Consider the following 26,810-nt stretch of genomic DNA (forward strand, 5'->3'; position numbering starts at 1 on the left):
AAGTGACTTCAACAGAGGGAGCATGGCTGTGAAACCCTCTCCTTCCAGTAGCCTAACTCCTGCATTTTAATATTTCCCCCAAGCAGGTGGAAATTGACTCCTCTTTTGAACAGCTATATTGAAATATAATTCAAATACTATATAATTCACCCATTTATAATATACAACTCACTGTTTTTCAGTGTGTTCTTGGGGTTTTGCATCAGCACGACAGTCCAATTTTAGAGCATTTTTATCCCTCCTAAAGAAATCCTGTATCCATTAGCTGTCATTCCCCATTTCACAGCCCTAAGCATACACCAATATACTTTCTATCTTGCTGTTTGCCTACTCCAGACATTGAAAATTCATTTTTTGGTGGATGGTGAAAAGAATCTTATGTAATAACAATGGTTTGTGGTCCTCCAAAGCTTAACCCTGTGTGACAAGATTTTATTCCTTAGTATTTAATTTCTCTCATTGGGTTTGCTTGGCTATCACAATGAGTAACATTGACATTGAATTCATGAAAGGTACACAAGTGTATGGAAGATCAAAATTGCAAACTGGTGAATAGATGGCCATGATTAGAAGTATTTCTTTCAGTTAATTGTTTGATCTTAAAGCATATGGTGAGATGGCCTGCACATGCCTGCTGGCTGTCACTGGCTGCCTTGTCAGTGTTGTTTATGTTTGATCTTCAGTACTTCTGTGGTTTGAGCTTTGAGGACTAAATAAAATAGTTTATATTTTATTATTTGACTCTACAAGTGTTTTTCAACCCATCATTTAGTCAAGTGCTGAAAAGAAAAAATACTGACAATATCTGAATGAATATCTAGCAGCTAGTTAAGTTAAAGATTATTTTTGCATATCAAAGGTTAAAATTCAGATCACTTAGTTTTAATGAAATTAATTTGAAATTTTCAGTTTTATTTTGCTAAAAATAATTTTGAATAATTAAACATTTGATTATATTGCTGTTATATATTTATATAAAGTGAAATTTACATATGTAATTTGATAAATTATAGTTTATATAAGTAAATTACATTAAAAATTACTCAGCAAATACAAAGTTAAATATTAGCTTTAAATTTTTAAATTTAACTTTTAACTTAAATTTTAACTTTCTTAACCTTGCATCGAATAAAAGGAATAAACTTTATATTTTTTCTTTTTATGTATAAAACATAGGTAGACATATAGAATATGAACAGATATACAGTATATCTGAAGTATTAACATTTTATGGAGGGTTCAATTAGGGAAAAGTGTGTAAAAAGACTCCTTAGGGCAATTATGAAAAAAAGATTGAGAAACGGAAACACTGGTATGGGTGTATTCCTTGGCAGGATATTGATTAGTTCAATACTTGTAAGATGTAGATTGGATGGAAAGAACCCTTCTGGTTGTAGGTGTACCAGCTTATACCTACAGGATCTCATGGTATTTCCCTTTATGCTGGTAAGGGACAGGGTGGAAGTTCAGAACACGGGTCAGACATTACATGTATGCAGATTATTCCCTGCTGTTATAGTTCTTAGGGTCTAGTTGAAAAGATGCGTGTTTTGAACTCTGCATCTGATAGATTGCTTGTCTCCACTTTGTTCTTTTTCTGGAATTTTGTTCTGTTCTTTCAGATGGGACATGTTTCTTTGTCTCCTCATTTTTGCTGCCTTCCTGTGTTTGTTTCTAAGTATTAGGGAGAGCTGCTACATCTCCTGGTTTGGTAGAGTGGCCTAATGTAGTAAGTGTCTTGTAGGGTCCAGTGGCACAGTCTCCCTAATTACCCCAAGCTGGACACTCTAGGTTTACCCTGCCCCCTAGGTTCTGTACACCCTCCTGTTGTAGTTCAGCCTTGACTGCTGTTGGCCTGTCAATGGGAGGTGTTTACCCCCATGCTGATTGGCTGCAAGGCCTGGCTGCGGTCACCAATGACCATGGAGGATCAGCTGTGTGGTGGGGGCCCACCCCACAGAGCAGGACTTCCTTCAGTGGGGTTTTGGTGCCTGCTGAGTCCGCCTCTTCAGTGTGTTGCTGTGGAGGTGGTTGGGTGGTGCTTTGACATGGTCTGAAGCAGTCCGCTGGGTGTGCTGGCTCTGGGGCCTGCTGGGAGGTGCAGGCCAAGGTCAGCCGCCACCAGTGTTCTGCCAGGGGCCACACAGCTTAAGCTACAGAGCAATCTGCAGGTGGTTGCTACTTGTGCTGGAGGTGTCCAGGTGAGGCCAAGCTGCAAACTAAGGCTGGCTGCTGCTTGTGCCAGGCCTGAGACCACTTAGTGATAGGTATGGGGCATGCTGAGTCCAGATGCTTCTTTGAGAGATTTTAGGAAACTCTGAAGCATGAGCCAAGACAGGCCTTTTCTATGGAAAAGCTACTGGAAACAGCTTGGGTGGGCCTGCAAATTTGGTGGGGTGGGGTCTCAGGGAATTATTAGGGCAGGCCAACAGTGTGAGCCAGGTTGATGGAGACTCAGATATAGCACCTGTCTTCTGGCTCTGTTGGGGAGAGGGGCTCATCAAAGGAACAATGATCTCTGCCAGCACTTTTCTCTGGAAGAAAGCTGCTCCCCACCCCAGCTCTCACCCTGTTGCCCGACAATTCACTTTTTTCCTGTAAGTCCCAGGTGCCTTTTATTCTGTTGCCTCAGTGCTGGGGCTCAGAGGGAGTGAGTCAGAGTAAGTCCACGCCTTGGTTCTTTAAGAAGAACTGCCTGGGACTCCGGAAGCCCTCAATCTCACTCAGCTTCAATCCCCACTAGTTTTTACAGCCAGAAGTTACAGGAACTTATCTTCCCAGCACTGGAACCCTGGACTTGGGGGGCCTGGTGTGGGGCTGGAATCCCTTGCTTCTCAGGGGGGATCTTCGCAGCTGAGATATTCCTCCCAGTTTTTAACCACCACATGTGGATGTGGGACCAGCCTGTTCTGCATCTCCGCTTATCCTACCAGTCTCGATGTGGCTTCTTTAAGTCCCTAGTTGTAGGACTTCTATTCAGCTAGGTTTCAGACAGTTTGGAATGATTGTTGTTCTGTAATTCAGTTGTAATTCTGATATGGTTGTGGGAAAATGGGAGCATTCTGTTTACCTATATCACCATCTTGATCAAAATACAATATTTGATTTATTGCTGAAAGTTCCAATTTACCTACAGTACTCTGTATGTTTATTTTATAGTGTTCTTATTAAGTTCAGTACTTTTACTATTCCATGATATTTTGTATGTACAGTTAAAGCTTTCCTAATATCACGGCTTTTGCTCTGAGGCCAAGATATGAGAGGAAATAATATGGGTCCTGTTTTTTGAGGAATCTGACTTTTGCTTTTGCAGGTATTGTGCTGAGGGACAGTATATAGTATTGTTAGGTTTGGGGGGACAGAGCAATCAAAGTTGTAAAGTGTGTCTGTGGGAGACATAGGATTGGAATCCCTGAATCCTGAGTTTTGCAGTTTCTTTTGCTTTCTGGAAATTTGGCAGCTATATACAGAGACAGAATGTACTGTTTTTGACCTTTTAGAGCATGTCCATTGACTGTTGCAACTTAAAAAAGGAGAGACTCAGTGTTGAAAATCACCTGATATCATGGCCTTTTAGGTGCACCATGTATCAGATCCTCAAAAGAACTTTTAATGCTTCAAACAGTGTTTAGTCTTTGTTCCTTTTGTTGCTAGCTCCTTCATCTTTCTTTTATAGGTGTCTCTGCAAACAGACTCATGGGTGGTGCCATGCAGCTTACCTTCCGCAAGATGGCATTTGACTATTACCCCTTCCACTGGGCAGGTATGAGAATTCTGAATGGGGGCAGTTCTAGCATGGTCCAGGTATTGAAAGCAGATCCCTGGGTTCATCCCTGAATGCCCCACAGGAAGATGTGAGGGATTGCAGCACATGAGGTTTGGAAATAGCCCTCTTCAAGAGGATGTCTTCTGGAAACTTTCAGGGTCTATTGATGATTCTTTATCACTGATGAGAGCATGTAGGGAGGGGATATAGAGCCTGAGATGTTGCCTTTTTTTTTTTTTTTTTTTTTTAAATTTTAGAGAAAGGGGAAGGGAGGGAGAAAGAGAGGAAGGGAAACATCAATGTGCAAGAGAAACATTGGTTGGTTGCCTCTGGCATGTCCCCAACTGGGAACCCAGCCTGCAATCTAGGCATATGCCCTGACTGGGAATTAAACTGGTGACCTTTTCGTTTGCATGCTGGCACTCAATCCATTGAGCCGCTCCAGCCAGGGCAAAGATGTTGCTTTTGATTCTACCCTCTTCCCCTTATTTCCCCCGGTTTTAGAGCCTCTCTCATAGTGTATAGTCAAAGATGGCAGCAGTGAGAAGCTGGCCTTTAGGAACCTTAGGGGAAAATCACATATAGAATCCAGAATAACTTGAGTGCTCTCACTGGATAATTTTTACTTTTCCCAGAGAATTCTGGATTGGGGATGAGGGATCAGAATCTGAACTATGACTATACCAGTGGAAAGGAAAAAATGGAACATTGGAACATGATCTGGGACTAGAATCTTTTTGCTTTCTTTGTTGCACAGGTGATAGCTGCAAACACTGGGTACGACACTGTGAAGCCATGGAGACCCGAGGCCAGTGGGCCCAGAAACTGGTGACGGAATTTCAGAATAAAATGGGGAATTGGCATGAAGAGATGGGTCTGAAATCTCCTTGGCACCCGAGGGTAGACTCTCCTTTCAGGAGGAAAGCAGGTGGGTTATGAGGAGCTGGAGGACTCCGGTGGTCAGTCTCTGGCCATTTACCTATGAATATCCAGTGGAAGTAAAGCACTGGACTAGCTAATCATCTCATCTTATTCCTAGGTAATTTTCACATTCTTATCCCATTGAGAATCATTGGTGACTTTTTTATTTCTTTTTTTAAGTATATTTTATTGATTATGCTATTAATCAATTTTGTTAGTTTTGTTAGTATTGTTAGGTTTGGGGGGACAAAGCAATCAAGGTTGTAAAGTGTGTCTGTGGGAGACATAGGATTGGAATCCCTAAATCCTGAGTTTTGCAGTTTCTTTTGCTTTCTGGAAATTTGGCAGCCATATACAGAGACAGAATATACTGTTTTTGACCTTTTAGAGCATGTCCATTGACTGTTGCATCTCCTTGGCACCCGAGGGTCCTCATTTTTCCCCTTTGCCCCCCTCCACCTGGTACTCTCCTTCTTTCCAGCAGTCCCTCTCTTACTTCATGACCATGGGTCATGCATATAAGTTTTTTGGTTTCTCCATTTCCTATACTATTCTTAACCTCCCCCTGTCTATTCAGTACCTACCAGTTATGCTTCTTAATCCCTGTACTTTTCCTCCATTACCCCTCTTCCTCTTCCCTGATGATAACCCTCCAAATGATCTCCATATCTATGATTTATTCCTGTTCTAGTTGTTTGCTTAGTTTTTGTTTTTTTAGATTCAGTTGTTGATAGTTGTGAGTTTATTGTCATTTTAAAGTTCATAGTTTTGATTTTCTTCTTTTTCTTAAATAAGTCCCTTTAACATTTCATATAATAAGGGCTTGGTGATGATGAACTCCTTTAGCTTGACCTTGTCTGGGAAGCACTTTATCTGCCCTTCCATTCTGAATGATAGCTTTGCTGGAGAGAGTAATCTTGGATGGAGGTCTGTGCTTTTCATCATTTTGAATAATTCTTGCCAGTCCCTTCTTGTCTGCAAAGTTTCTGTTGAGAAATCAGCTGATAGTCTTATGGGAACTCCTTTGTAGTAACTCTTCACTTTTCTCTTGCTGCTTTTAAGATTCTGTCTTTATCTTTAACCTTTGGCATTTTAATTACGATGTGTCTTGGAGTGGGCCTCTTTGCATCTATCTTGTTTGGGACTCTGTGCCTTTGGACTTGTATGTCTATATCCTTTGCTAAATTAGGAAAGTTTTCTGTCCTTATTTTTGCAAATAAGTTTTCAATTTCTTGCTCTTCCTCTTCTCCTTCTGGCCTCCCTGTATGATTCAGGTGTTGGCATATTTGGAGATATCCCAGAGTCTTCTTATTCTCTCCTCTTTTTTTTTAATTCTTATTTTTTCATTCTGTTCTGGTTGACTGTTTATTTCTTCCTTATGTTCCAAATCATTGATTTGAACCCTGGCTTTCTTCCCTTCACTGTTGGTTCCCTGTGAATTTTTCTTTATTTCACTTCGTGTAGCCTTCATTTCTTCTCCTATGTGTTTGCTGTACTCAGTTCTCTGAGCATCCTTATCACCAGTGCTTTGAACTCTGCAGCCGGGAGGTTGGGTCTCTCTGTTTCATTTAGTTCTTTTTCTGGGGTTTTGTCCTGTTCTTCCATTTGGACCTTATTTCTTTGCCTCCTCAATTTGGCAGCCTTCCTGTGTTTGTTTCTGTGTATTAGATAGAGCTGCTTTGACTCCCTGTCTTATTGCACTTGTTAAGTTGTGTGGGGCAGAACCTTAGGTATGTGCCTGGCCTGCTTCACTGCTTTGTGGTTATGTAGGTGGGGAAGGAGTCAGAGAAGGGACAGTGCCACTGCCTGGCTGTTGGAGGCTTTCCCGGCACTTACCCCATTTCTAGTCACTTCACCCATGTCCTGTATGCTACTTGAGCCCCTCTAGCCATTGCCCTAGTAGTGATTCCTAGAGTGCCTAGGTTTGCGTCCATTCTAGGACTGTGTAGGCTAGTTAAACAGACTCTCCTGAGAGACTGGCTGTTTCTTCCCCTGCCCCACCGCCCACTGGTTTTAACAGCCAGAAGTTATGAGGCTTTATTTCTCTGGTGCTGGAACTCTGGGCTGTGCAGTCTGGCCTGGGACTGGGATTGCCTGCTCCCCAGTTATCCCTCTAGATTTTTATCTGCCACATGTGAACGCGAGACCGCCCGTTCCACCTGCCGCTGCCACCACCTTACTGCCTCGCTGTGGCTGCACCATATCCTCTCTACCCTCGCCGCCTGTCTCCACCTCTCCTATCTGTCTGGATGAATATGGCTTCTTTAAATCCTTGGTTGTTGGACTTCCATACAGTTCGATTTTTTGGCTGTTCTGGGTGTTTTTTGTTTTAAGGTTAGTTGTGATCCTTTTTATGGTTGTGCAGTGAGGTGAAGTGTGTCTATGTATGCCTCCATCTTGACTGGATGACTTTTTTCTTTATGGAGTTGTGTTTGTCTCCAGGGATGGCTGCAGTGTTGAGAGAGGTTGTTATCACCTCTATTCAGTAGGCTGTTGCTCTGGTTTTAAGGCGAATACAATTTTTGAGTTCTATCCAGAAGCTAGATGGAGCAATCTTTTCTATGTATATTGTAGCATTAAGGATTTTAGGATCATTACTTTGTAATCCTAATTAGGATTTTTATTTCCTAATTCTATTAATAAGAGAGATGAATGTGTCTGAATCTTTCCCACCTTTTCATTTTTATTTAGATTCTCTCTCCAGTCCTCGAAAGAACCCCCTTGAGAGAAGCCCCCCTCAAGGCCGGCATGCTGCCTTTCAGCCTCCAGCATGGAATCGCTTACGTTCTAGCTGCATGCTAATACGGGTGGACGACTTGGACATCCACCAGGTGAGGAGCCTAGGACACAGGTAAATGTGGTTGGAAAGTGGTGGGGCAGTTCATTTGGAAGGCAACAAGTGTGAACAAAGTTGTGCGGGCTGTCTCCCTGACTTCTGGGATAGGTGGACATTTCCTCTTGTTTCCTTCTGAGCATAGCTGCTGAGTTCAGGACTTGAGATTCCCCCAGTTTCCTTTGAATACCCTGCTACAAACTGTACAAACCTTCCTTTGAAAAAATGAACTTGTGGATAACATTAGGCAGGTGTGACAATGCCTGGAATACGTGTGAAATATGTATAAAAACACTATGCTCCCTGGAACAGATGTTGGATGGATAGTAGAGGAAATTGAGAAAATTGTATTCTGGGCACAGCATAGATGCTAACAGCAATTTGTGATTGCATAGGTTTCTACAGCTGGACAGCCCAGTAAGAAGCCATCTACACTCCTTTCTTGCAGTCGGAAACTTCACAACCTACCCACTCAGGTCTCTGCTATTCATATTGAGTTCACAGAATATTATTTCCCTGATAATCAGGAGCTTCCAGGTAAGCACTGGAGCTGGTCATTTCTTACTGTCGAAGGCATGTTCTTCCCATTTGTCAGACTTGGAGCTACTACTTATATTCTCATTTGTTATTAGGAGTTTAGGGTGTTTGTGTTAGCTTAGCACACCTTTGTTACAAACTCTGCCCTGTATAAATATGTACCTTTGCTCTCTTGATAGTAAAAGGAATGGTAGCTGGTAAGTAGGAGTCAAGCTGCTACTTTGTACATAGGGATTCTTTTTTCTCTGCTTTCCAGTTCCCTGTCCCAATCTCTACATTGAGTTAAATGGTCTGACATTTACTATGGATCCTGTCAGCTTGCTTTGGGGAAACCTCTTCTGCCTGGATTTATACCGTAGCTTGGAGCAGTTCAAAGCTATCTACAAACTGGAAAATTCAAATCAGAAAGATGAACACTTGGACATCCGACTGGATGCCCTCTGGTTGAAGGTAGGGAGAAAGTGGGATTTTTGTTCCTCTTGTTCCCTCAGAACAGCCACAGATGCATTTCTCCCATTGCAGCCTAAATGGTCTTTCATTGTGTGTTAATGGTGGGGTGTGGAGATACTCATATGGCCATTCTGAGTTGGGTTTCATTTTCTCTCTGAAGGTGAGTTTTCCGCTAGAGAAGAGAGAGCAGGCTGGGTTGTATCGGCCCCAGGCCCTTGTCTTCTCTGCATCAGGTATGACTGCCACCAATACACGTCATGCTCCACACTGTAGCTGTCCAGACTTCCGCAGTCTCTTCCAGGGATTTGATGCTGCTGAGTTCTTCCATTCCAGTTATGTTCAGTTCCCCAAGGTTCCAGGTGGCTTCAGCCTCCTGCACATGCTTTTTTCACATCATGCCTTCAAGATGGATTCCAGCCTCCCTCATCCTAATACCTTACCTCCCCAGAGGCCTAAGGCTTCCCAGGATCTTTGGTCCATCCACTTCCCCCAGATCTCCTTGGACTTTGAGGGAACAGAGAACTTCAAAGGCCGTACCTTTAATTTTGTGGCACCCTTCCCCTTGTCCATTTGGGCCTGCCTGCCCCTTCGCTGGCAGCAAGCCCAGGCACAAAAGCTCCTTTTGGCTGCAGAAGGGAGGCTGAAACCTTCAGCCAGCTTTGGCAGTTCTGTTCAGTCCGAGGCCCTTGCCCCTAATACCGTGTCCCATCTGAGATCAAAGACTGAGCATGATTTGAAAAGCCTGGTAGGCCTTATGGAAGACATGGAAATTCTGAGAGAAGGCAGTGGTGGCGCGGACAACAAAGAGCTTCTGACAGAGCAGGAGGATGTGGCAGATGTTCACGTTCTTGTACATTCCCCTGAACATGTCCGTGTGAGGCTTGACCACTACCAGTACTTGGCTCTGCTCCGCCTGAAGGAGGTGCTACAGGGTCTTCAGGAGCAGCTGACTAAGGATACAGAGGCCATGACTGGGTCTCCCCTGCAGGACCAGACAGCTTGCATTGGGGTCCTCTTCCCTACTGCTGAGGTGGCGCTGCTCATGCATCCTGCCCCTGGTGCTGCGGAAGCTGACTCTGCAGGTTCAGATACCACCAGCCTTATAGATTCAGAGCTGTCTCCTTCAGAGGATCGGGAGCTGAAGTCTGATGCCTCCTCAGACCAGGGCCCAGCGAGCCCTGAGAAGGTTCTGGAGGATAGTGGCATTGAAAATCCAGATGCATCCCAGGATAGGCCATTGTTTCTCCATAGTAATGGAGAATTGCAGGACTCAGATTCTGTTGCACAGCAGTTGGCAGGAAAGGGCCGTGAGGCGGTCGATTCCCTACAGGCCAAGAGACTGAGCAGAGCCGAAGCGTCTAGCTCATCAGCTGCTCTGAAGTCCCCAGGCGTTAGGGATATTGCTGCGAATGGACAGGGTGAGATTTTGCCCTTGAAGAACATTGAGGGAGAATTGTCAAGTGCTATTCACATGACCAAGGATGCCACCAAGGAGGCTCTTTATGCCACCATGGACCTCACCAAGGAAGCTGTGTCTTTGACTAAAGATGCCTTCAGTCTGGGCAGAGACCGAATGACCTCCACCATGCACAAGATGTTGTCCCTGCCCCCAGCCAAGTAAGTGGTTCTTTGCCTCCTTGAATTGCCCTATCTCTTCCTCCTAGTTGTGGTAATTGGACTTAGAGTCTCTTACTGTGAACATTTTTAGATTAGAACATACTCTATAGTCCAGAAGAATGTGTAGAATAGCCTATTTAATGTGGCAAAGCCTTTGGTTTTCAGAGCTGCCTACAGGGCAGTGGGGGAATTTTCAGGTTACTTGGAGGATACAGGAACACTAATTGAGAGACTCATTTTCAGGCTACATTTAATTCTGTGGTAGGGGAAGAATCTGAAATTAAAATAACACAAAATCCCATGTATTTTCTTGTGCTTCCACATACTGTAACCTGTTCTCTGGGCAGTTTTCAAGTCAATATTTATTGCTGCTTAGAATTAAATTGTCTCCTCTTTCTCTAATTCACTGTTATTGATATAGATATGCTATATCAGAATAATAATTCCTGGCATCTGTATGCTATTTTACTCTTTTCAGTGGGCTCTAGTGTAGCATTTAGTTTGATTTGATCCCCACAGCAGCCTGGTGAGGTAGCTACAGATATTTGCATTCTTAGTTTAAGCTGAGAAAACTGAGTCCTTGGAGAATGTGCCCATGAGTCCCGTGTTGTGGGTAAAAACCTGGGGCTTTGGATTTGCTCCTTCTGGAATACCTTATCAACACCTGCTGGAGGAATAGAAAAGGAATAGTTTCACCCACTTGTTCAGCAATAATTTTTGAGCCCTACTTTGTGTCATTCTCTGTGTTAGGCACTGGAGATAAGTAGGGAGTAAGCAGAAAAACAGAAGAGTAGAAAGGTACAGATTTTTTCCATTGGGTGCCTTGTGGTTTTAGGAAAGATAATGAAGAGTATGGGAAATCTTTGCTAGGGCACTTTGTGGTTTGTGGGCCATAGGAAAACTAGTGGCTATAGCATTTTTGTGTAAATGGATTGTCTTAAGTGGGTTTTTCAACATTTATTGGGGGTGTACTAGAACCTGCTAGGCATAGGTAGTCTAGGAGGAAGGAGAGAGGAAAACTTAGAAGGGTGAATGTTATAAGAATTCTAGCCAATATTTATTGAGTGCTTTCCATGTGTCAGGAAATGTCTTAAATACTTAGAATATTAATCCATTGAATTCTTGTAACAACCCTATAAGGCAGGTACTGATATCACTCCCCATTTTACAGATGAGGAAGCTGAGGCTCAGAGAGGTAAGAAACTTGCTTAAGACCACACAGCATGTGAGTGGTAGGGTGAGGGTTGAAAGCCTGGACTTCCAGTCACCAAATGTACTGCTGCCTTTTCTAAATGTAGAAGAGTAAGGGAGATGGGAAAAGAGGAGAGGTGGAAAAGAGGCAAGACAGATGTGTGACACAAGCTCTTTTTTAAACAGTGGCCAACAATGACTTCCTCTATGCTCAGGCCAGTGGCCCTTTCTCAGCCCTCCTTACACGCTGGACTCCCCTGTGGCAGTTTCTCCCACCAGTCAGCTCATCCTGAGCATGTGTGACCTGCCCAGCTACTCTTGGGAAGAAGGAACCTTTTTTTCTTTCTTGGCTGCTCTCTTCTTCCTTGTATCCTATAAATGTAACTATTCCACAGGGCTAGGTTGTCCATGTTCTCATCACCTTGGTCATAATTTTTTTAAGTTATAAAACTGACTGTGCTTATGATATTGTTGATAATGTAGAAAATAGAAAATAAGAAGAAAACATGAAAGTCACTTGTTATGACACTATCCAGAGATAGCCACTATTTACATTTGGATCTAGTTTCTTCCAATGTTTATACGTATATTTGTGTATCCATGTGAATGCTTATATGTGTATACAGATTTATACACAAATATTGTTTTTACAGTGGGATTGTAATATTTCTATAGGGTGTAGAAAATATCCAGTTTTATTCACTTAATATTTTGTTGTAAATATTTTCCCATTCATTAGGCGTTTAATTTTTAATTGCTCTATTATGTTCTAGAAAATGAATGTATCATAATTTATTCATTCATTCCATCACTTAATGTTTCCAGTTTTTCTCAGGTATAAGTGACGCTGTGTTAAATGTCCTTATTTTTGTGAACATTACTGTTCATGAAAATCTAAATCTTCAAAATAAAAATCTAGAAAAAGAATTATTGGGTCCAACATTATAAACATTTTTAAGGTTCTTGATCGCATGTGCCAAATTTTCAGAAGGTTTATATCAGTCTGTGCTTTTGAATACTTTTTCTCCACGTTATTTTATCCAGAAGTGAGTTTTCTCACTTCTGCCATATTCCATATTTTTAGTTCTGATTTCTTCCCCCTCCTCTGCTCTTGTTTTAAAACTATCTACTGCACATAGTTCCACATGGATGTCCCAGGGGTGCCTGGAACCTCACATGTATCAAACTAAATTTCTTATCTCTCCCCAGACCAGCCTTTCTTTTTTTGGTAGCATCAGTCTGCTCATTCAAGTTCTACATTTTTGCTCTTCCAGTCATTTGTTAAGTTCTGACCGCAATTCTTAGAGCAGGGATTCTCAAACTTCAGCATGCCTCAAGATCAGCTGGAGGGCTTGCTAAAACATGCATTGCTGAACCCTGTCCAGAGAATCCCTTATTTATGGAATCTCCTATCAGTTCCTATCTGTTCCCACATGTCAATTATTTTAGAAAACTATTAATTGAATTCCTCATTGGAAGCCTTTCCTTTCTAACTTGTTTGAAGAGGCCAGGCCAGACTTCCTAAAACAGGTATGAGCTTGTTCTTTCCCTACTCTAAAATTTTCAAGTTTTTTCCTTTTACCCCCTGAATTTAGTTGATCTTTTTAGTGTGGCAAAATCAATTATTATATTTACATGGTACTTCACAGTTTTTTAGAAATAATAGACTTTATTTTTTAGAATAGCTCTAGGTTCATAGTAATATTGAACAGAAGGTACAGAGATTTCCCATATATCTCTTGCACTTTATAGTTTTCCAAACACCTTCATATATAATCTTTTATCTAGGGCTTTCTATAATTTGGCTGCAAGCAATGTGGTAAAATGAAAAGAGTACTTTGCAAGAAGGTAGTAGACTTCATTTTTTCTTAATTCCACCTTTAACTGTGACCTTGAGTCAGTTTCTTCATCTGTAAAATGGGAGGGTACAATTAAAAGGTCTTTGAAGGCTTCTCTTCACTATGTTATGCCTTTCTAACTTTACCTTCCATTACTTTCTCCAACAAAATTTATGTTCCAGCTGGGTTGAGTTACTTACTAGTCTCTAGAGGTACTCTTTGTTTTCTGGAGTGCCTTTGCTTATGCTTTTTCTTCCTTATTAAATGTCCTTTTCCCTATCTCTTTCACAGTCCTTCAGGGACCAGCTCAAATGCTGTCTCCTTCCACAAAGCCATTCTTGACTCCCTTCTCATTCTTTCCCCTCTCTGATATTGGCTAGCCTTTGGCTTGTACCTCTGTCCCTCTCTTTTGGTGTGTGTAACTTACTCCCATATAATGTTATATATGTATGAGTCTCCTCTCTCCTTCTAGATTATAAATTTTCAAGGACGGGGATATCTTATTCATCACTCTGCCATGTGCCTAGTATGGTGCCTTGTGTACAGGAGTTATTCAGTAAATACTTGTGGAATGAATGTGGGTGGATTCAGGTGCCATTCATTAGCACAGGGTTGTATATGGTCTCTTCTCTGTATGGGATGACCTTAAATAACCTTGACATTTATTGTTGAGCTGGTTATACAGTTTGAAATGCTGGAATATGAGGATTTAGAAAGTCCAGCTGTTGAAAAATGGTGACTCCCTATGGCAGGTAATAGTTGAAATCAAAGTTTGTGTATATAATAACTGGGCTGAAAGGGATGGGTATTGCAAAGGGATGGGACAGTGTTTCTGAAGCCACAGTGGGTTTTGTTTTTGTTTTGTAAACAGGGAACCCATTGCCAAGATAGATGAAGGGGTGGCAGCCCCAGTGAGTGGAGGTGCTGCGCGATTCCGATTTATGTCCATGAAGAGGACAGTATCTCAGCAGTCATTTGATGGTGTCTCACTGGATAGCAGTGGCCCTGATGACCGGATTTCAGTAGACAGCGATGGCAGTGATAACTTTGTGATGCTCTTGGAGTCTGGTAAGTGGAAGCAGAGCCAGCCAACATTCTAGAACTCCAGAAAGGGTTCCTTCTGCTGCCTGTATTCAGATGGGCAGGATGCAGAAGGAGCTGACATTTGATGAAGTAAATCTTTTCTTAACCAAAACTAAAAACAGAAGTTTAATGGATTTGTGACTTCAGCTGTATCCCCACATCTTCTAGGTTATTGTTTAGTGCTTGACCTTTATCACAGAGCAAGAGTAGTCTTACAGCCACCTAGTTGCAGTGGTAGGATTCATTTATTGCTGGTGTCAGTGGTGTGTGTGTGTTTATTGTCTGGTTATTGCCTAACTATGTTATAATTGGAAAACAAGTAGGAGCTTTTTGTCTATGATAAAATGAATAGCTTTTAGGAATTAGATCAATTACCACTGGAAATTACATTAGTTCTTTCAGTTTATTGAAATGCAAGATTTTAAAGGTGTCCCTTAAATATCTAAATGAAAAAATAAAAAGACTATAAAATAAAATCTGGCTGGTAAGTGCCCTTGTTTTATTATTATTAACTTCTTATAGAAAATTTCAAATATATATAAAAGTAGACAGAATGAAGTAGTGAATCCTTGTATACGTAGCTTCAGGTATTAAGTATGCATGGTCACAGAGACATTCGGCAGCAGAGGTAAACACAGCTCACCTCCTTGCACAAATACATCAAAATTCCAACTAAAATATAGAGCAGCCATCAGTCAGAACCGTCAGAAATCGAGTTGAATGGATGTCTGACAAGTACAGAATTAAAGAAACCACATTCATTCAGACTTGTAGGAGGTGCCAAGATGCAGAATGGGCTGATCCCACATCCACCTGTGGTGGCTAAAAATTCAGTAGGGAAACCTCAGAAGTGGAGAGTCCCAACTCCACACTGGGCCACCAGCCCAGTGTTCCAGTGTCAGAAAGATATGTCCCCATAACCATTGGTTACAAAAACCAGTGGGGATTGAGTTGATGGAAGAAACTTCTGGAATCCCAAGCAGTTCCTCTTACAGAACCCACACATGGACTCACCTACACAGACTCACCCCCTCTGAGCTCCGGTGCTGGGATGGCAGCTTGAAAGGCACCAGCGGCAAATGGAGAAACTGAAGTGTCTAGCATCAAGGCAGAAGCTGGGGGACATTTTTCTCCCAGATGGAAAGGAGGGCAGAGGCCATTATCCTTTTTCTTTTTCTTTTTTAAAATTATATTTGATTGATTATGCTATTACATTTGTACCCATTTCGCCCCCTTTGCCCCTCTCCACATAGCACGCCCCCCCCGCCTCAGGCAATCCCCACACCATAGTTCATTTGTCCATGGTATTAGCTCTACCTAATACATAGAATAAACATAGGAAGGCTGCCAAAATGAGGAGGCAAAGAAACATGGCTCAAATGAAAGAGCAGATCAAAACTCCAGAAAAAGAACTAACAAAATGGAGATAAGCAATCTGTCAGATGCAGAGTTCAAAACATTTGTTATAGGGATGCTCAAGGAACTTAGTGAAGACCTCAATAGCACAAAGAAGATCTCCAAGTCAGAACTGAAGGATACACTAATTGAAATAAAGAACAATTTACAGGGAAACAACAGTAGAATGGATAAAACCAAGAATCCAGTCAATGATTTGGAATATAAAGAAGCAAAAAACAACCATGCAGAACAAGAAGAAAAAAGAAACCAAAAAAATGAGGACAGTGTCAGCAACCTCTGGGACAACCTCAAGCATTCCAACATTCACATCATATCAGTTCAGAAGAGAAGAGAAAGAGCAAAGAATTGGAACTCTATTTGAAAAAATAGTGAAAAAAGTTTTCCTAATTTGGTGAAGGAAATAGACATGCAAGTTCAGAAAGCTCAGAGTCCCAAACAAGATGGATACAAAGAGGCACACTCTTAAGACACAGCATAATTAAAATGGCAAAGGATAAAGATAAAGACAGACTCTTAAAAGCAGGAAGAGAAAAGCAGTTATCTACAAGGGAATTCCCATAAGGCTGTCAGCTGATTTCTCAAAAGACACTTTGCAGGCTAGAAGGGATTGGCAGGAAATATTCAAAGTTGTGAAAAGCAGGGACCTACAGCCAAGTTTGCTCTATCCAGTAAAGATATCATTTAGAATCCAAGGGCAGATAAAGAGTTTCCCAGACAAGAAAAAACTAAAGGAGTTCATCATCAGCAAACCATTATTATACAAAATGTTACGGGGACTTATCTAAGAAAAAGAAAAAATCAAAACTATGAACAATGAAATAGCAAAAAATACGTATCTATTAGCAATTGAATCTAAAAAACAAACTAAGCAAACAAGAAGAACAGAGACAGAAACATGGATAAGGAGAGAGTGTTTTGATGGTTGACAGATTAGGTGTGGGTATGGGGAATGGATGAAGACGTGAGGGGATTAAGAAGTACAGATAGATAGTTACAGAATAGCTTTCAGGATGTAAAGTACAGTACAGGAAATGGAGTAGCCAAAGAACCTATATGCGTTACCCATGGACATGAACTATGGTGTGGGAATTGCCTGGAGGAGTAGGGGGTGCTGGGTAGAGGGGGGAAAAGGAAAAGTTGGGACAACTGTAATAGCATAATCAATCAAATATAATTAAAAGAAGAAAAATAATAAAGTGATGCATAGAGTTAAAAAAAGAACTCATGGGGTCATTCTTTTTTCACACATATTTTTGCCCACTTCCCTTCTTCCCATATTATTTTGAAGCAAATCCCCAGCATAACATTTTATCCATAAATATTTTTATTATGCATCTCTGGAGAATACAGACTATTAATTATAAAATATACATAAATTTACCATCTTAACTATTTTTAACTATAATTCAGTTGGCATTAAGTACATTCAAATTTTGTGTAACCATCACCATTACACATCTCCAGAACTCCTTCCTTCCTCCCTCTCTTCCTCAATCCCTCCCTCCCTTCTGCTATCTCTCCCTCCTTTCCTACCCTCCTCCCTCCCTCCTTCCCTCCCTTGCTTCCTTTTTAAAAAGATTTTATTTTAAGAGAGGGGAGGGAGAAATACATCAGTGTGTGGTTGCCTACTGGGGGTCTGGCCTGGAACCCAGGCATGTGCCCTGACTGGGAATCGTACCAGTGACTCTGGTTCACAGGCTGGTGCTCAGTCCACTGAGGGCTCCAGAACTCTTTTCATCTTGAAAAAAATGAAACTCTACCCTTTAAACAATAGTTTGTTATTCCCTCCTTCTCCAGTCCCTGTTAACCATCATTCTACTTTCTCTGTGAATATATGACCATCCTAGGTGCCTCATGAGTGGGAGCATACAGTACTTGTCATTTTGTGACTGGCTTTTTTCACTTAATGTGATGTCCTCAAACTTCATCCACATTGTAGTATGTCACAATTTTCTTCACATTTTGTTAATCCATATATCCATCCATGGACACTTGGGTTGCTTATATTTACAGACTTTTAAAAAATTAGGTGAAATACCATTATCACGCTTAAAAATTAATAGTAATCCCTTAAGTTAATCAAATATGTAGTCAGCCTTCATATTCCAGTTGTCTCGTGTCATAAAAGTTTTGTTTTTACAGTTTTATTGTTTTACAGATTGTATTTGAACATAAGTTTTTGACTTTCAAACTCTTTTGCTGTCTTTCTTACGCAGAGTCTGGCCCAGAATCTCTTCCACCAGGATCTCTTCCAAATGCCTTGTATAGTGCTGGTGTTCAAGGGAGCCCTGTTGTGGATAGTTATGACCAGGGGTCACCGGAGGCCAACAGTTTGGTCTCACCCAGTGGGGAAGACCTCAATTTTCACCCGGTCAGCTGCTCTCTCTTCTTCTCTGCAGAGGGTAGGCTCTAGGCTGGAAGCTCAGGACTCAGCTAACAGTGTCTCCTTTTGCAGGTCTCAGTTCTGGTTCTCAAAGTGGATGAAGTATGTTTTGGGATTGAGGTACGTGGGGAGGACCTGACTGTGGCCCTGCAAGCAGAGGAACTGAGCCTCCAGCAGCTGGGCACCGTGGGACTCTGGCAGTTTCTGCATGGACAGTGCCTGGGTGAGGATGGCGCCATTGCAGGAGAGCTGGTGGGATTTGTCTGGGGCAGCCACAGCTTAACTGGCTCCTATCACTGCTGTAGAGGCAGCTGCCCTAGCCAAGCCTGTGGCCCTTCTCTCCAGTAGCCATTAGGGGGAGGAAGAACTCTAACAAAGCCTTTTTCTTACAAGAAACTTCCCCAAGTCTTTCTGGGGTTTTGCATTCAATAGGTTATTCTCTATGTTTATTTCCTGCATGCTCCTTAAGCTTCTACATGAGGATAGTGTCCACTTATTGTATGTGTGGCAGCTAACATCAAATAACTGACCAGGGAACATCTGTCATTCAGATTAAATCCTTTGTTGCAAATTATCGTTTATACTTTAGAAGATGACAGGAAAAATCTGGGCTTGTGCTACATGCTTCACTTAAAAACATTTTTTTCAAAATATTGAGTATATACTAAAGAATACTTTTAACTGTATGTAAGGCATAAAAAATAATAATACAATGAACCCAGGTTTAATAAATAAAACACCTAGTTTAATAAATAAAACAGTACCATTAACTTTGAAGCCCTGGGAACTATCTCCTGAACCTTCTTCTGCCTCTCATCTGTCACAGGGAATCATGGCATCCTGAAGTTTGTATTTACCATTCTCTTGCTTTACAATTCTTCCACATGTGTTTGTATCAATGTATTATTTAGCTTTGGAGGGTTTTGAGTTATTTTAAATGGAATTATAGTTTATATTCTTTTGTGATTTGCTTCTTTCGAGTAACATGATATTCTTTATAGTCTAGGTTGTTAAGTTAGCTATAAATCATTTTCACTACATAATATTTTATTGTATAAATATACAACTTTTTTAGCTTTTTTATTTTTTTAAAGGTTGTTTGCTTTTTTTTTTTTTTTAAAGATTTTATTTAGTTATTTTTAGAGGGGAATAGAGGGAGGGAAACATCAATGTGTGCTTGCCTCTTGTGAGCCCCCTACTGGGGATCTGGATGGCAAATGAGGCATGTGCCCTGACTGGGAATCGAACAAACAACCCTTGCTTTGCAGGCTGGCACTCAATCCACTGAGCCACACCAGCCAGGGCCTCTTTTTTTCTTTTTAAAAACAGCTTTTTTGAGGTACAATTTCAAGTTGTTCCATATCCTTGGCTACACCTGAGATTGGTCTTCATGGAGTTTTGAGATTAGCATAGATTTTGCTTGGCTTTATCAGAGAGACTTGACTTTCTATGAGAAGACCAAGACTTGAAGAAAGGAAGAGACATTCAAATTTTGCAGAGTTGAGGATTCTGTGTTTTCAGAGCTTCTTGTTGGCCATTATTAGCAAGGCCAGCTTTTTTTCATCCTTAATTTCTCTTCCACCATGGGAACTACAGCGAAGTAGCTAAGCCCATGGTTTGTGAAATTAGGCAGTTTGTATTCAAAGCTTATCTTTGCTATTATAAGTTGTGTAACTTTGGACAAGTTTTTCTCTGTGTCTTAGTTCCTTCACCCCTAAGATGAAAAGAATGATAATACTTTTGGAATAGGGTTGTTATGAATATTAAATATATGTAAAGTGTTTAGAACAGTCCCTGTTAATTAATGTTTTCCTTCTGTCTTCTCAAAGGTACGAGCTTTCAAGAATCCTCAACTTTGAAGACTTGCCACATCAGGCCAGCTGTGGGCCTTCGCTTTGAGGTGGGGCCTGGTGCAGCTGTTCATTCCCCGCTGGCCACAAAGAATGGCTTTCTGCACTTGTTGCTTCAAGGCTGTGATCTTGAGCTGGTCACCTCTGTGCTCAGTGGTCTGGGGCCCTTCTTAGAGGATGAGGAGATGCCAGTGGTAGTTCCCATGCAGCTTGAGCTCCTGAACTCCAGGATCACCCTAAAGGTAAGAGGAAATTTTGGCTTTTACCCTAGATTTTGTCAGGCAAGGAATTCTGGCAGTGACAGCTCTTAACCTCTTGACTTCTTATTGTAAAAGGGGCTGAGGATTGAGTGAGGAAATCCTATTAGCATTCTTCGTCAGTGTTATAACAATACATAAATATATGCTGCTGTCAAAAAATCCTGGGTTCAGATCAGACCTTTTCTGTAGCCCTAACCTTGTCTTTGGCATGCCACCTGACTATGTGTTTTGCATCTCTAGAATGGGACAGGATCAGTTATGTGTCTTACACCTTACAAGAATGTATGGATAAACAATGACATAAAAATGCTTCAGACTGAAAGGTAGAAGCATGGGTTGTTATTTGAATTGCTCTAACTTGGTTGGGGGCATCACGTGCTTTCATCTTTCCTATAGGATGATATCCCCCCCATCTATCCTACGTCTCCAGGCCCCATCCCCATCACTCTGGCCATGGAGCATGTTGTGCTGAAGCGGAGTGACGATGGTGTATTCCATGTAGGCGGTGAGTTGGGCTTGTCAGCCCCCTGGCTTCTCTGCCTTTTTTCTCCTGTGAGGGGATAGGTGACAGCTAGGAATTGTCTGCATGTTGACAGCAATTTGTTATTTAGAACCTTTACTTTTTTTCCAGGTGCTGCTCAGGACAGAACATCAGCTGAAGTGTCTAAAAGTGAGAAGAGACAGCCCCCAAAAGAACAGGTGTTTTTGATGCCCACAGGGGAGGCTTTGGGACAGCAGGTGAGGACCTAACTGAATAATATCTTTCCCATAAACCCTTAGGGGCTGTAATCACAGAAGCTGATAAAAAGCAGAAGCTCAGAAGGTTTCTTGTGCTGTGTACAGATGGGCTTTTGTCACCTAGCAGCAGCCTCCAGAAGTGGTGAATAGAGGATGTGAATCAGAAGCTGGAGGTGGATGGTTGCTGATCATATATTCCACCTGTTGTTGTTCCTGTACCCAATGAACTCTGGAGAGGGGATTAGGCTGTTAGGAAAAAATCTAGTTGGGTTCTGTTGACCATTGGCCAAACGTACAGATCTTTCTGCCTGAATTCTTCCACCTTGTTCCCTTACGGAGTGTTGTTTTCTTTTCTTTCTTTTTTTTTTTTTTTTTTAAGGTGTGTTACCTTATTAACTGTGAATTACTTATTGTTCTTCAGGTGAAAGAACTGACTGCCCTACAAAAGGAACTGATAGAAACTAAACAAGCATTGGCCAATGCCAACCAGGATAAAGAAAAACTTCTTCAGGAGATTAGGAAATATAACCCCCTCTTTGAGCTCTGATAGCAGTGGCTCAGCCATCTGTGCCAAGGAGAAAGGAGATCACCAGCAATACCACCACCTATGACAGAAGGCAGCCTCCAGTGTTGAATGAGTAGGCCTAGGATGCCAGAGGAACCTGGGAGTGCTTAACTCACTCCTTTCTGCCAGCTGTTCTAATTTGGATGGCATATAGGGCAAAGCACGGCCAAGTTCCAGGAAATTGGGGGCAGCTTTGTGTGTGGCTCAAGCATCATGTCTTGCCTAGATAAAGCCTTTTGGTCCTCTACACACCAGGTGGAATTTTCTCCACACTATAGAGCCATTTCACCACCTGGTTTCATGAGAGACATTTGCCGCCTCCACAACCTGTGTGAACAAGGGAAAGTACTCACCACCTCAGTCACCCACAGAGCCACCAAAGATTCTATATCCTAAAGCTTCCTGTAGCAGACCTAAACAGTCTTTGGCCTGAACTCTGACCATGGTCGTAGAGTCGAACGGGAAACAGCCAGCAGAGGCACAAGAATAAGGGGTACTGGGACCCTGCTTGTTTTAGAAAGGGAACCAAGCTCATATCATCTTGGCTGATATTACAATCAGAGTTTTCAGGGTGAAGCTTCCTTTGTTCTGCTTTCATTATTGTGATGCTGTCGTAGAAAGTAAACAACAGTAGTGATTCAGTTGTATCATCTTTCCCTTCTACAACACAATGTATTTGAAATTTAAGTCAAGAAAAAAGTATTCATTCTGAGCTAGGTTGAAGGCACGACATGGTAGGGATCAATAGGGGGCTTGATTCTGAGCCCCAGGTGCCCCCCTAGAGTCCTGTCTGTCTTCCATGGCTGTACCTCAGGGGTGGTTTCTTCTGTCTTCCTGGGGTCCCTAGCACATCTGTTTCCCCAGCACGATGACTTTCTACCAGCATTCTCCTTAGAACTTGGTTTGGGATCTGAAAATGAGTTTTAAACTGTAACAAACATCTCAATCTTTGCGTCTCACTCCCCTCTATAACTGTGGCTTTTTAAAATCATGCAATTTTTGATGTAAGTTAAAAAAATACCCTTCAACCTATGAAGGTTTTGCCTCTGCCCCCCAAAAGTACAACTTCCTCTTCCTCATCCTCCTTTTTTTTTTAAACCTAATTCTTCCCTAATGCTCTAACTTCATCTGTAATGTTTTGTATACTTCAAGCTGTGTTAATTGGACAGAAATTCATCAGCTAAGTCACCTTGAACTGGCAGGATTGTAAACTAGTGATTCAGTAGTGTCAGTAAAGTCTTAATCACATATGACCTATTGAAGGAAAGATACAATGTTTTCCCTATGGGGAAATTTTGCTTGATTTGTATATTGTAGATTTTTGATGATAAACGTGTTCAAGAAGGAACAAGATCTAATTTGTTCAGACTTTTGAAGAACTTTTGTCAAGTTCTTCATTAAGGCAATTTTAAAAGCAGCAGTTACTATGAGATTGTGGGGAATATTTTGTCATACTTAGAAACTTAAGAATAAACATCTTTTTGGAGAGAATGTTAACGGGAAGTTTCCTCCTGGTTGATGCTTGGTTTAACCTTACTTAAGATTTTTATAAATAACCTGAAAGTAGGAAATTATAATGCAATTTTATATGTCACTACTTCCGGGCATTGAAAGGTAAACCAGAAGAGACTTAAAAAAAAAAGCAAAACTGCAGAAGGGCCACAAGCCAAACTGTGGATACTAAAGAAAGTGACAGATGAGGTTTGGTGTAGGTAAATGTGAAGTGATGCACTTAGAGAAAAACCAGCAGCCAATGAAGCAGTGAGCTCTGTTAGAACCCAGGAAGGAAACCTAGGCATTCCGTTGCTGGGAGGGGGTGGGGTCAGTGTGCTGCTGTGGCCAAAAGCCCAACTGCCTCATCAGGAAGGGCACATGGAGACAACACAGAAAACAGACCTCACACAGAACCATACTAGTATCTTAAATTATCTGTGCACTTTGGACAATCTTACTTATAAAATACAGATCCAGACAACAGCAAAAGTTACCAGGTTAATGGCATTTAGATGAGGGCTCCAATTCTGGAATGATGAAAGCTGACAGTAGTATTTGATCAAAAATATAGTCAAGAGGAAGGACATGCTCACCAGGTCCTTAATTACGAGCTCTAGAGCTCTACCTCATAGCCTTAGGTAAAAGAAAGCCCTTCTCATAGTAAATCAGAAACTTAAGGAATTCCTTGTCCAGAAAGTGGCACTGGCAGAAACTATGCATGGGTGCAAGAGGGGTAAGAGTCCTTGTATGGTTTACGCCTCTCAAAAGAAACAGACCACTAGGGCTATTTGGTCAAACTCAAGAGGTTTCCGTCCACAAACTCCCCATTAACTTAATGCTTCTTTCAAAGGCAGAATGGTGAGCAAAATAGATCTCTGGTCCTCTCAAATACGGAGTTTATAACATTCTTGGAAGGGAAGAAAGGAGATTCAGTAGCTGGAAAGTGGAAGTATTCAACCTTAGGCTCACCTGAATTAGATTAAAATCACACACTGATTGTTCTTCCCTTCCTCTCCTCCCTGACCCACCGTCTCTCTCTGGCATCCTTCCATGCAAGGAACATGTCTAATAGGCATTGCCTGGTGTACATTCTCTTTGTGTTTGGTGGACGGCAATAGAAATAAATCCAGTAGTATCAAGGTAAACCACCTCCCCCACTCCTCCTTAAAAGCTAGAGCTCAGGCAGGTTTCTGGGCTCTCCGGAGTTCTTGCCCATGTGACAAATGGAACCCTAACTTTCACTTCCATTATGTAGCAGCTTTGGCCATTTTGTCTTGAAATCCTCCCTCAGGAAATGGAAGGGTCATTTGTCCCATGGAATTTTAGTAAAAATCATCTTGTATAATAACTTTCTACTTCAATGGGAGAATGATTTTTTTTTTTTCATAATGAAATGTGAACTGGTTGATTATTCTCAGGATAAATGTAAAGGAAAAAAATTGAAGGAAAAAGTAGCATCAGCTTTGAACTGTTTATGATTTCTGCCTTGAAGCTCGAAGACTCTGTGAACAAGAAATAATACCTCAAGAAAACGTCTGGAGTGATGATAGCACCACTTTCCCTGAACGGCTCCAACCACTGTACATCACTTTTAGCTGTGAAACATTTACAACTATGTATCATATGTGACTGCCTAGATTTCCTGTTTTACATGGATGTATTAGAGATGTGTTTTAGTGTGCATATAGACTGGTTTAAATCTCTTAGGTGCAGGGATGGTTATCAATCTCAAATTGTGTTTTCAACTCACTGGAATCATTCACTGTTTCTTTGACTTAAGACAGAGGGCATGGATTCTATTCTTGTGTTGGCTGCTTTTTGCTGTATTTTTAATCTGACTCTGATTTTGCCGTGGGCTTCAACCTTGTCCTTTTTCTAAAAGGAATGGTTCCTGTATATGGAATATACAAAAGGTGAACACCAGCCCTCACATATGATTGGGGACTCCCCCCAAAAACCACTTGAATTTATTTATAAAAAATTGTGTATTCTTACATGTTTAAACTTCAGTCACCTTCAAAGTACTATTTGATGCAATATACCTATCAAGACATTGTTCCACTGCTCAAAACAGTTTTTGAACACGTCGATTTTGATGCCTTTTAGTGCTTCTGCTGTTTTTTGTTTCACCTCTCCCACATTGGCAAAACATTTCCCTTTGAGGACTTTTTTCATCTGGGGAAACAAAAAAATCGCTCAGGGTGATATTGAGGGAATGGGGAGGGGGAGGGTATGGGAGTCATGCCATTTTTGTTCCAAAACTGCTGAACACTGAGCACGGTGTGGGTAGGTGCACTTGTAAATCACCTGTCATGAAATAGGCAAATGCATAGGAGTCTTCAAAAAAAAAATTCACCGAAGCTGAACAGCCTCTCACACCACCAGTTGATACGCTTATACAGATGGGTTCCTACGACACTCACCTACTGGGGGAAGCCTGTACAAGGGGCCCGCCCTCCAGGAGATAATTCCAGTTTTTTTGGGTCCCCCCTTGTATCCAATAACTTAAATGTTTTCATTTAATCTATTTACATTAGGTTCCCCTTAGTTCAGGAGGGTAGTGGAAAGGTAGTTTCAAGTATTGCCATGGTGATAACGGGAACGTTCCATTCCAACCTTTACTTTAAGGGCTTGTTTTTTCCCCTTCTTTATAGTTAATACTTGCTTAAACTTCTAAAATTAGTTACAGTAACACCACAAAACTATGGAAATAACATTGCTGCACAAGCTAGCAGGATAACAGTTATTTGAAACCTGCAAAAGCTGTGCTGCTGCCTTGTGATTTACCACAATCGTTTCAAGAAATTCTGGTGTGATATCTATCCTTTTACCTAGATCTATGGCTTCCCCACCTTCTGCTAGAATAGGGATATGCCTGTTCACCTGTGGGTAGGTATGGATAGTAGCTATTGTTGAATGGGGATTATTTTCCCCATCTCTTACAACAGGTATAGGGTGAAACACTCTTAGGTAACCTTAAACTGTGAGGTTTTCCTAAGTGGCCAGACTTGGGATGTGGTTTCTCCCTTATTTGTAAATTTCAGCCTTATCCAGTATCTCAAATTGTAATAGATACAGTTGCTGTAACTGTTAAACCCTGTTTGAACTGAGAGAATATCTGGTTGTTTGTTTTTCTCCAGTTCATTAGTTTTTGGTCAAGATGTAACCTGAGGCTTAATAGCATTCTTTTAGGCTTCTCATTCTTTGAGGCTTCTTTGCTGAAGGGCTCACTGAAGTGTCTTCTCCATTGGCCAAGTACATGTGAAAGCCATGACTTAAGATACTAAAAGTTAGATTTGCCCAACATTGTGAGTTCAAGCTCTTTCCCCCACTCAGGGTGCTAAACAGAATTGGAATCCTCACTAAGACATGCTCAAGAAAGCTTCAGAAGAGAGCAGCTTCAAAGCCCTGCTCCTTGTGACATTGAACGATAGGAAAGAATTCTTGGGGATTTCCAATTAATACTGTAGCCTTATTACTGCTAATCACTGTCAATAAAAGGTCACTCCAGTCTCCTGTCTTTGAGGAAAACAACGAGAATGTATCTGATGAACTAGAATACTGGCGTTGGGAAATTTTAATACTGCAATATCTAAACTTTGAGTGTACTGGTTCTGTGAACCACCTGAAAAAAGCAAATTAAACTTATTAAACAGTAGTGGTTGTGGTATATCTATTTATAAGAAATCTGAAATATATGGGCTTTTGTTTTTAAGTACTTTCAGTATTTTTTTATGAGATTAAATTTTAATAGCTCTAATAGAAAGTGCTTGGGCTTTCTACTAGAAACTCAAGACTAGTTTTACTATGACACCAAAATTTCAACCAGTTAGACAGAAAATGAATACACATATGTCAAGTTGGA

At 41.3% G+C, this 26,810-nt stretch overlaps 1 protein-coding gene across 3 annotated transcripts in view; it reads left to right on the top strand.

The window, feature by feature from the left end:
* BLTP3A (bridge-like lipid transfer protein family member 3A) overlaps window positions 1-22,778 on the top strand; it is a 63,966-nt gene extending 41,188 nt beyond the window's left edge. For all 3 annotated transcript variants that reach the window (XM_054569242.1, XM_054569243.1, XM_054569244.1), the window contains 13 exons: window positions 3,677-3,763; window positions 4,524-4,694; window positions 7,379-7,518; window positions 7,916-8,057; window positions 8,314-8,507; window positions 8,668-10,124; window positions 14,025-14,221; window positions 17,872-18,026; window positions 18,111-18,261; window positions 19,868-20,130; window positions 20,545-20,653; window positions 20,780-20,886; window positions 21,308-22,778. In XM_054569242.1, the coding sequence (XP_054425217.1) occupies window positions 3,677-3,763; window positions 4,524-4,694; window positions 7,379-7,518; window positions 7,916-8,057; window positions 8,314-8,507; window positions 8,668-10,124; window positions 14,025-14,221; window positions 17,872-18,026; window positions 18,111-18,261; window positions 19,868-20,130; window positions 20,545-20,653; window positions 20,780-20,886; window positions 21,308-21,433 (3,299 nt within the window). In that variant the 3' untranslated portion in view covers window positions 21,434-22,778. The remainder of the gene's footprint in view (window positions 1-3,676; window positions 3,764-4,523; window positions 4,695-7,378; window positions 7,519-7,915; window positions 8,058-8,313; window positions 8,508-8,667; window positions 10,125-14,024; window positions 14,222-17,871; window positions 18,027-18,110; window positions 18,262-19,867; window positions 20,131-20,544; window positions 20,654-20,779; window positions 20,887-21,307) is intronic.
* The last annotated feature ends 4,032 nt before the right edge of the window (window positions 22,779-26,810 follow it).

This window comes from Pteronotus mesoamericanus, unplaced genomic scaffold (genome assembly GCF_021234165.1).
Source record: "Pteronotus mesoamericanus isolate MK-2021 breed Mesoamerican mustached bat unplaced genomic scaffold, CSHL_Meso_final contig_20, whole genome shotgun sequence".
Lineage (NCBI taxonomy): Eukaryota > Metazoa > Chordata > Mammalia > Chiroptera > Mormoopidae > Pteronotus > Pteronotus mesoamericanus.